The sequence below is a fragment of the Rhodnius prolixus genome, unplaced genomic scaffold (genome assembly GCF_049639745.1).
Source record: "Rhodnius prolixus isolate KJV_2025 unplaced genomic scaffold, Rpr scaffold_7, whole genome shotgun sequence".
Taxonomy (NCBI): Eukaryota; Metazoa; Arthropoda; class Insecta; order Hemiptera; family Reduviidae; genus Rhodnius; species Rhodnius prolixus.
In genome coordinates, this window is record NW_027411582.1 from 20,371,697 (window position 1) to 20,384,955 (window position 13,259).

General features: G+C 34.9%; 1 protein-coding gene across 3 annotated transcripts in view; it reads right to left on the reverse strand.

The window, feature by feature from the left end:
- Nucleotides 1-1,527, reverse strand: part of LOC141447157 (transmembrane ascorbate-dependent reductase CYB561-like) — a 246,981-nt gene extending 245,454 nt beyond the window's left edge. Inside the window, exon 1 of one of the 3 annotated variants that reach the window (XM_074114411.1) lies at nt 1,113-1,521. In XM_074114411.1, the coding sequence (XP_073970512.1) occupies nt 1,113-1,303 (191 nt within the window). In that variant the 5' untranslated portion in view covers nt 1,304-1,521. Of the gene's footprint in view, nt 1-1,112 lie in introns of all 3 variants that reach the window. The other 2 variants (XM_074114410.1, XM_074114408.1) reach the window with 2 other exon arrangements.
- Between the last annotated feature and the right edge of the window lie 11,732 nt (nt 1,528-13,259).

Here is a 13,259-nt window from a genome sequence, read left to right on the forward strand (position 1 = left end):
ATAAACTTCATTTTAGTGATATTTTCTCGAAATTTAAGAATCGAATTTACATTCATTTAAAGAGCTAATCAGTTTTATTTAAAAAATTCCCATAAAAAAAATATTTTAAAGGCGGTGGCAAGAATCACAACCTTTTAAACTGGAAATTCTCGAATCAAATTTCGAATTTTTTGAAAATTGAAAGAGCAGAAATGTGACCTTAGCGAGTAATTTTGGTTGTTTCGTTTTTAGTAATTTTCTTGTAAACAGTTCAAACGATGTTCTAAGTTTATATACACAATGCAGACGTAAATGATTATCAATAACTTACAGAATAGAAAATTAAGTTGTGTTATGGTGGCATCACCTTTTTTATTGCACTGAATCTTTATTATATCGACTATTAAAGATTCATAAAATTTAAGAAAGTTAAAAGTTTGAGGACGTAGAATGAAAAGAAAGTCACCTGAAGTCCACTGGTGAAACAATCTGTGTTGAAAGGTTAACCAATAAACTCGCTGGTAAAAAATATACAAGAAATATTTTGTAAATTAATCTCTAGATTATTGGGTTTATCTAAGCGAGTAGTCTTTAAGTCTTAATAAGCTAATTCATAAGACTATTTGACCGGAACTAGATATCAGTAACCGGCGTTATCATTTACTAAAAACTATCGTTCGTTTATTTTCTGAAGATTGATTTTATCTTTTTTTAAACAAAAATATGTGCGTATATACTAAAAATTCAAAAGACTTTCGTTATAATCTAAAAGGCATTTGTAGAGGAACTATGATGCTATGAAGTGCCATTTCCTGTTTAATCTAGGCGTAATTAACAATTTTTTGATAAACTTTGATTGATGAGGAGGTTCTTTCTGTAAAGTCAAAAATTTGGAAATTGAAAAGTAATGCGAACCTTACTTTAGGTTTTACACGAACTTTACCAACCAATAATTGTTTTGATTTATGGTTCAAACCATTATAATATATTCTGAATTTTGTAGGTAAATAAGTAAGCAAAAAATAAATAAATTTAAAATATGATTAAATTAAAAAAAATAAAATTATTAAAAATAGCAGAAGCATTTGCTTTATTTTTATTTGTGTGTGTATTTTTTTTTTGTTATCACTTACTTTTTCTCTTGTGATTGTTGCTGTTGTTGTGGAGGATGCTGATGGGGAGGCACCGGAGGTGGCGCCTGGTCCGGAACGGTGACCGTGGCTAGGCCGGCTGAGCCTGGAGGCGGTGGAGGTGGTAAATCAGGTTCCATTTCTGGCGGTGTAGCATCCATTTGGGCTAGAGGAGCTAATTCTTGGCATTCCATCTTATTGCTGGACCGTAAACAACAAGGGCGTTCACTAATATTAAACTGGTAGGCCGCAGATTTGCGGTGGAAATGGTTGATTGTATGATAGTTGACGAGATATTATTGTTAATATATAATAATAAATAAATAAATAAATAGATTATTCGAACGAGGGGCAGCTAGTGGCGCAGCCTATGGGGCCCACTGTACGACTGAACTGTTGGCGACCCCTCCCGCGCTCTACAATACAAAACCAGGGCGGGCCGTGTACCAAGTCTAGCACCAGGATTCGTGTCCACCGTAGTTGGCCGACAGTAGCCGATATTACTCGAACTAAAGCTTTACTTCAAAAACATTATTTTCCATTAAAGCATTTTTGTTTCACCAAAAAGAAGTTGAATTTAAACGAAACAAAAATTGATATTCAAAATATTTATTACCATTTACATACACATAGAAATATAGTATTCAATTTAAAGGACCAAGTTTTTGGAGATAAAAAAAATCCACCAACCACCACCAAATGAACACCCTCTTGACTGACAAAACATGATACACACAAAGATGCCAATATTGATTGGGAGCCAAATCGGCCAAATGCCAAGTCATGAATTTCGAAGCCCGCTGAAGTACGGTAGTAAATTATTTTTGGCAAAAACTCAAAAAAATAATTAGTTCTCTTTAGATTTGTTGATTCTTTAGTCAAAAACTTGAAACTTGTAAAAAAAAAAGAAAATATTGCAACCATGAAGATTCTGATATTAGGCATTACACTTTGTTCTGAAGTGGCTTTTTTAGAAGGGTGGACCCCAGTGAATAACCTACACAAAAAAATTATCTGGATAATTTTTCAAATAAAATGGTAAATTATATAAAACTTTTAAGAGTCATTTTTTAATAAATAAAATTGAAAAAAAAATCTAACTTTTAAATAAACAAACACATAGTCACTTAAACAAATGTTCCTTTATAAAATAAAAGTAAAAGTAACTGTATATTTTGCAGGCAGTGCTTAACGTCTAGCTACTAAATTAAGGTTCACTTACGGGGGCACAAATACTTTCTTTAATATTAAATATATTTGACTATATTTTAACTATATTTATTTTCTAAAAAAGGTCCTTTATTTTGTAAGGTCAATGCAAAGTTTTTAAAAAAAAAAAAAAAAAAAATTAATAATACACTGAACAAGTTATTTTCGTATACGCCATCACGACCAGTCATGTCGTGCACAGCTACTAAGCGTACGATAATTTAGTATATCGTAAACCGAACAGCCCTTAGACAATAGTAGGGGGTGGTGGACACTCTTATGGGGATTTTTATGGTAGTTTGTTTACTATGGTTGATGGTGGATGGTACATTCGGGGACTTTGGTTAACATTCGTCGCCATTTGTCGGCAATCTTCGGGGGCTCGAGCTTGTGACGTTGTTACTGTTGATGAGTAAAATTTTGAAGTATGTATCCTGTTGTATTGCACTATTTTCGTAATAAATGCTAAAAACTTATGAATACACAGAAGGCCTGAACTCTGATCTAACGTAAGTAGTTTCTTTTTTAAATGAATGTAAGTAGTGAGAACTTTAAAATATCTTGTTTTCCCTGTTCTGACAATTTTCAGAATATATCTTAAACGACAGTAATGGTGATTGTTACCACAAAAAAATTGTAACCTCTTTTAGCATCGAGGAAACATTTTCTTAAGAATTGTTAATTTATATACTTTCTAAGAGAACTGTGGTAGTAATTTCTTTCAAGTTTATCTCTAAATTTCACAAACAGTAAATTTAGGGCTTAAAATTAGCGATGTATTGGAGAACAGTATAGTCACGTTCAATATCCAATTTGTCCTACAAAAAACAAATTTATAACCTGAACACTTTCTATGTTTACGAGTGATATTAAATTAAAAAAGAAAAAAAAATCTAGGTTAGGTAGAACTTATATACATATTTTTTAAGATAAAATCTGTTTCAGTGTTTGGTGAACACAAAATATCCACTTCTTCTTTATATACTGAAGATTGTAAATGAAGCAAAAGAATTTTGGCCAACCCCTACAATTCAACCATGTGGTCAAAGTAGTGAATTAGGATGGAATTGTCTCCTTTGCCTAGTTACTTGTGGTCACTTTCTAAATGTTAGCCATATGTTCATGGTTTTCCTACACTAACAACCAGGTAGCAGCACACGAACTAGTAAAGGACAATAATTAAACAAGTGTCTTGGTTAAATTACCTTAGTTAAAACTGTCTACTTTGATGTTGTAAGTGTGCCATTATTACTACATACTGCTTACAAGTTTTTGGAAGCAATGTTCGGTGTAATTCACTGTAAACCATGTAATTTATGTTTTATTTAGGAAGTTTTATCTGTAGTTATTTTAGTGTTGTAGGGTTGTTACTTGAAAGAAAATTAATGGTGAAGATTCTATTCATAAAAGTTGTTAAGAAGATTTTTAGTTCAGTTACGTCTTTCTGTGACTTTTATTGTTTTTAACTAATTTATTTTTGTTTATTTTTCTAAGGCTCTTCAGAAGTCCCAACTTACGGCCATCTTTACTTCGTTAAATACTCGCACAAATGCGGATCTTCCTTAACACTTTTCGTTCTCATATTCTAAGCTCAATTTCTCTGTTTTTTTTTTTTTTAGCGTCATCTAAGGGTGCGTTCCACTAAGCGACCACAACGACCACGCTCACGACCGCGATTTTGCCCGTTCCACTTGCTTGCGAGCGTTGCGATCGAAAACCCAAGTGGAATGGACTGTGGGCGTTTTAACCGTTCATGTAAACATTACATATGGCGGCCTCGAAAATAAGTTAGAAGCTTGAAGAGGTTATTTTTTAATTTTAACCCCGTTTATAAGCAGTTATAATAAACTTTATTAATTATTGGTAAAGCTGACTTATATTAAAAGAATATATATAATTCAATTTTTTTATATTACATTTTAGTGGAGTATTTATAAAATTTACGTTTAAATAAAATTAAAATGTCTTTTGTGGCAACAGTTGGATATTTATTAATAATGCTTTAGAAAGTTCTTCATCTAGTTCCGATGAAGAGTGGAATGCAATTTTACAAAATCGCAATGATAAAAAGCGAAAACTTAGGCCACGTATTATTAGCTATCAGAGTAATTGATCTTTATTCAGATGAAGAATTTAAAAGTTATTTCAGGTAAATGATTTTGTGTTATTCAGTGATTTAGTGTGTAAAGGGATAAGTAATTATTTATTTATTTATTTTTTGTAGACTTTCGAGAAACACATTCTATTATTTACATGAAATAATACTTTTATTTGCATGAGATAATTTTTTCGGTCGCCATATTTTGTTTTAAAAATTGCGCCAATTTCTGAACGCCCACTTCGACCCAGCACCTTAAGGTGAAGCGTAGAAGGGCTTCGCGTGAGCGAAAATAGTGACGTTTTCGCGACGACCACAACGACCGCGGTCGCCAAGTGTAACGCCTGAAGTTATGTTTTGATCGTTGTGGTCGCTTAGTGGAACGCACCCTAAGTCTCGTACATCACTACTGGCCTTATAGTTTTTAAAAATAATAATAGATAATCGCCGGGCGTAAAGAATTCTTAAACCATAAACCTTATTTTCGTGCAGTTAGTTGTCCTTTTATTTCAGTATTGATGTCATTATTTGCCGTCAGTTATCGCACGTCGAGAACGGTATTGAGAATTGAAACTTAAATTCCCTTCAACGTTCATTAGTGTTCATTGTTCAGTTTTACCAACTATAATAAAATAATTAAAAAACACAGAAATCTTAAACTTATGTAAAAAAAAAAATCGATTAAGGGTGGATAGATTCGCTTTTTCCTTTTTGAAAATGAAAAAAAATAAGTTTTAAGGCATTTCTCAGGAAGGAGTTGTTGTAACCTATCTGTGTAAGGTTACTTTAATCGTAATGTACGTTTCACAAGATATGTAATGTTAGTGAGATATAAATATGGCTCAAATATTTGAGATTAAAAGAAAATTTATAAATTAGAACCTTGAAAATATTAGTAATGTAAAATCATATGTTTTCCTTACCTTTTTTCGCTTTTTAAAAGAGAAATAGTTATTTATTTAACAAGTGTGGAAAGTAGTACTTTTCCTCACACGAGCCGAGTGTGAGGAAAATACTTTACACACGAGTAAAATATTATATTTTTTCTGCAACCATTAGGGTTATTAACTAAAAAAAAAACTAAACAGGAATCACTAGAATCCATTTTAAATTTCTATAAGGTAACACTATAACCTTTTTAACTGTTATAATTAAAAATATCTAATTATTTATTAAATTTTTTTTTTTTTTTTTTTTTTGCGCATCAACAGCTGAGGTTATTAGCGCCCGGAGCTTTTTCCAGTGTACTGCCGGCCTCCGGACAGTGTTCTCTCGTTACAGACAACACTGTCCATCACCGGACAGTGAGCTGTAAGAAGCTCCTAGGAAGAGAAAATCTAAGGGTCAGCTGCTGGATTCGAACCCGGTACCTCCGCGTGGGAGTCCAGTATGCTAACCGCATAGCTAATCCCTTCCCTTTATTAAAATATTATTTTTATTTCTATATTCCTTTCAATTTTTATTTTATTTTTTTAATATTCGTTTTTTAATTATTTAGATAAAATAAATTTAAATAAGCTTATTAAAGTTTTACAGAAAATATTTAATAACAAAACTTCTTATATCAAGGAAGCACAAAAAGGTTTTTCACTCACTAGTGAGGAAAGTGACACTAATGGGTATTTTCCTCACTAGTGAGGTAAAGTTGGGCATTACACAGCTGATTTTAATTGAGTAATGAGAACATTCCTACATGGTTGCAGAAAAATATTATTTAAAGAAAAATAGATAAATAAACACAAATAAATGAAAATGTAAACACCAAAAAAAATAAAGAAAATAAAGATGGTGGCCCGCGTGTTTCATCAGCAGCTCATGGAATACATGGACAAATATTTACAGTAATAATGCGAGACATGGGTTTATCTCTTGTTTTCTATTCAGCAGAATTTTTTATTTTTTTTCCTGTGGCCTTAGTAAATAATAAAATAGTGTCAGCAGCGAGTTCATAGAATGAGCAATGTGAATGATGTCTATGTAACAAAGCCTAGGCGTGCACTGCAAAAAAAATACAATTGGATTTACAAGGTAATATTGTTTTTCTTATATTTGATATTTTGTACAGTGTATTGGAAAGTGGTTATTGTAACATCTTATTGATATAAGTTTAGGTATCTAAAGAGTTCTGAGGAGGTTATCTTCTCTATAGAATTCTATCAAGAACTAAGTCTCGGCCATCTTTTTTTTCCAATTGTGCCATAATATCCTAGGACCATCTATTTTAGATAACTTGGGAGTCTAAGCTTCCCTGACAGTATTCACGATCTATTTTTTTTGCTCATGATTCATGCATACTTTTTTTACATCTTTCACTAATGTTATTGCCCAGATAAAGGTTACCCTGCTGAGATTCTGGTATCTCTATCTTGGGCAGTGTTCGGTTATTTCCTTTTCTTTTCTGAGGTCTTCTTTTGTGGCTAGTTCTTCTTTACTAGCGTTACTGCACCTTTGCCTTGGATGGTGACGACTTATTCAGTATCTTTAAAGCCAGAATGCCTTTTTATCCAAAATTAGGTAGCTTTATTTATTCATTACCATAAACTGGTCTTGGGTTTGTACAGATGGTTACGTAGTCCGCAGAAACTTTAAAGACACTCTTGCTGCAGATGAATTCCATTTGATTAGCTGGGAAAGAATACTTCTCCAAAGCATCTTCGGCCATAAATGGTACTGAATATAAAAGTCATTTAAGGGTTCATTTCCTCGTGATAAATGGAAATTAGGCTTGATACAGTTATCCCATCATTGCGGCACCTGAATGGACCTGATTCCTCGAGGAAGCCATATTTTCTTCAATGACCTTACCCCCTAATCCATTAATTGAACGATTATAAACCCTTATCGTCACTGGTACAGGTATTATACCTCGTGCTAAAAAGAATTACAACTTCGTTATAAAAAGAATATTATATACTGTAATCGGGGCGAGTGTTGGTGTAGTGGTCAAGAGCTTGGCTTGGTGAGTAGAAGGTCACCGGTTCGAATCGCGCATAGGGCAACTTTTTATTTGTTAAAAAAAAATTGTTTATAGTAAAGTATGAGGTTCCATCCCCATCTACGACACCTAAAGGGTAGTTGGACGTTAGAATTTGATCACTTTCCCTTTCTTATCACACAAATTTAAGTGTGTTGGTTGCAAATTTAAAATTGGGTGGCTCAAGAATTTTTTTAAAGCTAAAGCAAAAAATGATTCTAGGATTTGAGAATCGGAATAAGTTTAGCAGTGATATTAAGGATTCCAATAGCGAGGAATCCTTAATTTTTATTTTATTTTTTTATTTGAGGCGCGTCAACATCTAAGGTTATTGGCGCCCGGCGCTTTTTTCAGTGCACTGCCGGCCTCCGGACAGTGTTCTCTCGTTACAGACAACACTGTCCATCACCGGACAGTGAGCTGTAAGAAGCTCCTAGAAAGAGAAAATCTAAGGGTCAGCAGCTGGATTCGAACCCGGGACCTCCGCGTGGGAGTCCAGTACGCTAACCGCATAGCTAATCCGTTCCCTACGAATCCTTAATATAAATATTTTAGGTCACTAAATACAATTTAGCATCAGTTTTTTTGATTAATTATGAAAATTATCATTTATAGTTTAAACTTTAAACTTTATGTTTTTAGCAATAAACAACTGTAGCGTTATATAAAGCTAGAGATATCATCGGATATTAGTAAACAGAATCGAGCTTCAGGTGTATACCCTCCATATTTAGTTCAAAGTTGATAATTACCTTGTATTCAGGGCTTACTTCGGCGGCAGGATAAACTCAGGGCTTATGAGGGGCCGTTGTAATAAAGAGACCAAAGAGACTGTAAATGTACAGAGTGTAATATTGATAAGGGAAAGGTTGATGACCTATATTGCTGTGTCAGTAAGAGGAGATTGGGGTAGAAGAAGGGGTCGGGAGTTGAAAGTAGGATAGCGAGAGTACGGCCAAGAGCTCAAACTGTATTCACATCGATCCGTGTTGCAAGGCAACAGGGATGTGGTCCTGAAGGAGTAGCGGGAATTCAGCTGCTGGAATGTGTACGCGGACAGGAGAAGCTGGAGTTGGGTTGTTATCCACCCACCTACCCAGTATAACCGTTCTACAACCTCCTCTTTTACCATCAACCTTACTCAGTCTTCTGGTTACATCTGTCAAATCGAGATTTCATTGTCGTCTCCTACTTTATCTAATAATTCTTTTCTGTTTCCATCATTATTCTATTATTTCCTCAACTATCTTTATTTGTTCCAATATTTAACTTTTTATTTAAATAGATTTTTCTTATTTTATACCAGAATAAAATTAATGTGTGTTTTTTTAGTTCATTTATTCCTCAACCGTACCTTGTGCTCATTGCCAAGCATACATCCTAAAAGATCCCTATCAGAGACTCATTTTACTTTGTTCTATCAACTTCTGAAAATATTGTAATTAATTGAATTAAAAAACTAGAAAGTTTTAACGGTTTTCTGGCTCCGAAATTAATGAAATTGCTTTAGAAGTCACTGTTTTTTGCTACTATTCAGGCTGTTGATGTCTGCTTCTAATAATTTAAAGAAGGATGGCCAAAATGTCAAGCTTCGCCCAGAGATTCTCTTTTTAGTAACGCATATCTGAAGGCAGCTGTAGAAACAGATCCTTGTGTCTTCATTGTAGATTGTATGATCAGGGCCAGGGGTCGGCAACCTATTTCAAGTAAAGACCCATTTCTCCTTAAATAATTTTAATAAATCTTACCAAGAGCCGCAAGGATGATAGTGTAAAAAACTCTGTAGATCATTTGTATTCACAAATTATTATTTTATGATATTCAATAACATTTAAATGTTTTATATATTTATTTTCACATATTACAAAGTAAATAAATAAATAATAACTAAACCTGTGTTAGAATGAAAAGGCGGCAGTCTTATGTAATTACGTACTTTATTTTAATATAATTCTGTTCAATTTCTAACCTATCACATTTAAAATTCTTTTTGAAAAAATATCTTTAATAAATGAAATTTTCATTTTCTTTTAACAAAATCCAAATGTACAATATATTTTAGACAGGCTGAAGAGCCATACAATTTGGATAGAAGGGCTGCATGCGGTTGCCGACCCCTGATTCAGGGCGGTTCCACCAAAAAGGGGAAGGAACGCAGGCAATCCAAAATACCCATTGTTGCCCGTCCACCCATCATCTTATGAGAGATACTGGGGCTTCAAGATCAACAAATCCGTCGTAAGAGTTTCCGGATAGTGGAACTATAGCCTAATAAAGTAGTAACAGGACACTAGGGAGCATGGCGACTCGATCGCCACAGTGCACTGAATAAACCTAGAGAGTTCTGGTAAAGATTACCAGATGTCACAAAATCTCCGGGAGGGAAACATTTAACCACTCGAAGACGAGAAATCTAGTTTTAGAATAAACGGGGACACACCCCTACAAAGTGCCGCACAGTCTCATTGGACTCACCACAGCCGGCGCTGCTGATTGCCGACTGGGTAAGGCCCGCATTTGAAAAGATGGTACGCTAAATTTGCACGTCTACTCAACACCTGAACCAAAATGGCGGATCCAGGATCTGCTGAAGCCAACCTCAGCCGTTTACGACAGGCGAAGAATTTCCTTAGCCTGACGGCAGTTAGCTAGGGGATCTCCACCGTTTCCGATGTTCCTTCAAAATCCACTGCTCCAGCTCTGTTCTACAACGTCGATAGGATACAGAGATAAGTAATCGTCTATATTCGCCTATTTTTTCAGGCGGGGCTTAACGTCCAACTACCATTTACTAGGTGCCGTGGACGGAGGCGAATAGCAAACGTACTTTACTCATTTAATCATTAAATAAAATCCAAGGCCAAGACCGGGAATCGAACCCAATACCACAATGCATGGATACAGAGATAATCTGTGGCTTCATTAGAATGCTTTGAAATGAATTTAAATAGATTTGGTACTCTGAATCATTAGTGCAAGTCGGCATGGTTTTCTGAAACTTACAAATGCAAATAAAATTTAATTTCTGCTGTAAATACCGAACAAACAAATCCTATAGTTTATATCAGGCTCCTAGTAACATTTTCGCTCCTCGAGCAGGAGAAAAACCCAAGATCTAAGAGCTTTACCCTAGGAGCCGCTCTCCAGAATTCTAAGAGTCTGATTAAACGGACAAGTTTTGGAGGATGAGCTCTAGAGTGAGGGAGGAGCCACAATAGATCCAAAGGGGTCGCAGTGGCGTAGGCCTTCTTGGGCCGCCCTTACTAGAATCTTGCCACATTTTCGCTATACAGTACTCGACTTTGAGTTGAGAACACTCCCAAGTGGGAGTGTAAGTACAAATCTACGCTTTATAACCTCTACACTGGCACCTGCAAAATATTAAGTATGTGTCTACGTTTTTTTGAAATTTATATTAAATAAACTTACCACAAAATACAGATTTACAACTCACACTTTATGAGAGCAACGATAATTTTAGAAAAATACTTATTAAATAAATGAAATGTAAACTTCTACAATTTCTCTAAATAAAGTTTGGGCGAGTATATACATGTACTAGTCCAGTATATTGGAGTAAATTCAGTGTACCACTAAACTAAAAGAGAAAACTAGGAGAAAGTACACACTGAGAATGCACTCGGAAAACTTGCCCTTATAAATAAGTGGTTATACCTACAAGTCCTAAAGTTCCATAGTAACAAATGAAAGTTCCCTTTATATACGTATATCTAGAAGGCATAGGGGTTGAATTAAATTTTATACCCGAGCCCCAGTTTTGTGGCGGAACAAAATATCTTTTTACTCCCATCTAATAAAATAACCTGATCTCTTGTTTTTCATGCCATTCGCATACACATCTCCATGTTTTTTTTTTAGGGTTGTTTCTTTCTAAATTCATTTATTTTCTTATTTATGAATCAGATTGATTAAATTGATTGTTACATTGCGAAATATTATTCTCTATTTTGATTTTTGTTACTCGTACGTACTGTTTTATCTTCAAACAACCAACAGCTTTAACTTAAATTTTGTCTTTCTTCATTTCACTAGATGTTCTGTCTAGTAATTTTACCAAAGAATATTCTCCTGAAGTTGGATGTTGCCTTACGACTTCGGGCACCTCTAACTTAATTGATGACGTGTTTTTTTAAGACTATAGACTCATTTTACTGTAATTTTTTTCCTTGATACACAGAATTCTTTCTAAAAAGATAATTTACATTCGATTACTGTACATTTTGGGGGCTATTAACTATGTAATTTTGTTTTATATCTTTTAATGTTGTATAAATAAAAGATGATTGATTTGTTCAGTAAATTATCCCATCAGTTTTTACCTTCCCTTGTCACAAGCGAAATTCAGATGAACACAAAGAGCGCAATCGCTTAGAAGTCCGAAATTGTTATTTGTTTTTGCGTAAACTTGCATTTGCAATTGAAAAGTGCATTTTGTAATCAGTGTTGTTTTATTGGTCCATAAAATTTATATGATTGTAGATGGAGTTTTGTAGATGGTATCGAAATTTTGAATCAACTAATTATTATTATAAAAAGAAACATTTATATTTATATGGACTCCCCACACTAGACTAAAAAGAACAGAACTAAACAGACGCTATCGACTACTTAAAAGACTTTTAGACGATAGATCAAAACTCTCTCTGGGTAACAAAAGACTAATTTATACTTCTATTTTAAAACCCATCTGTGGTGTATGGAATAGAGCTGTAGGGTTCAAACAAACGCTCCAATCTCCAAAGGATTCAATCGCTAAAATCTAAAATACTTCGAACTATTGTACACGCTCCATTTTATGTCTCCCAACCTGACTATACACACTGACCTTAACATTCCTTTTATCACACAAGTCGCTGAAAACACGATACAGAAAACTCCACTTCAACCTGCAATCTCATATAAATCCTCTAGCTCAAAAATCTTTCATCTAGAACTCTTCCTGATAACCCGGACAAGACGTCTTAAAAGACAGTGGGCCTTGTGATCTCCTCTCAAGTGAAGAGAGTGGACAAATAGTCTAATGTTTTGGAGTGTTACCACTGGGTAACTTCTCCACTCGTTACCTTATCATTTGTTACTCTGTTATCATTGTTACTTATAGCGCCAACGCGCTGATTGTAGCACAAATAAACGCCCAAAAAATATACATATTGTAACGAAGTTGACCTGGTCATAGAAGAAAGGCCTAGATTGTTCTAGGGGATGAGCGATCAAAGTCAGTAACAGGCCGCCACTGCGTAAACAAAAGGACGGTATCTACCTGTGGCAGAGAAGAAAGGCCTAGATTGTTCTAGGGGTTAAGCGACCAAAGTCGGTATCAGGCCACCACTGTGTAGACAAAAGGGCCGGTCTCTACCTGAACTAGAAAGGAAAGGGCTAGATTGTTCAAGGAGTTAGTGACCTGTGTAAAAGCCAGCTAAGAGAAAGGCCTCAGTTGGGGTGGTGGCATATGTGTTTTCCCAGCCAGTGATTGACAGGTAGGAGCGAGACAGAGAGTAGGAGGAGGGCGGCCCCAGCTGAGGTGGTGGCAGTATGTTTTCTCCAGCCAATGAACATCAGGAGGGCGTGGAAACTTATGCTCAGAGAGTTGGAGGAGGGCAGTCCCAGTTGGAGGGAGGCACGCAGTTGAAAGGAGGCAGAACAGCTGGAGAAGTCAGTTTTTAGGAGTTTTGAGTGAGTTTTTAGAGCAGTTAGTTTTAAGGAGTTATTAGAGTTCTTAACGAGTTTTTAATCGAGTTCTAAGAGTTTTACAGTCTTGTAGTTTCTAGTCAGTCAGTGAGTTTTGGAGTTAGTCTTGGAGAGTCAGTGTTGAGACATAGTTAGAGAGAGTCAGTGTTGTAGAGTGCTT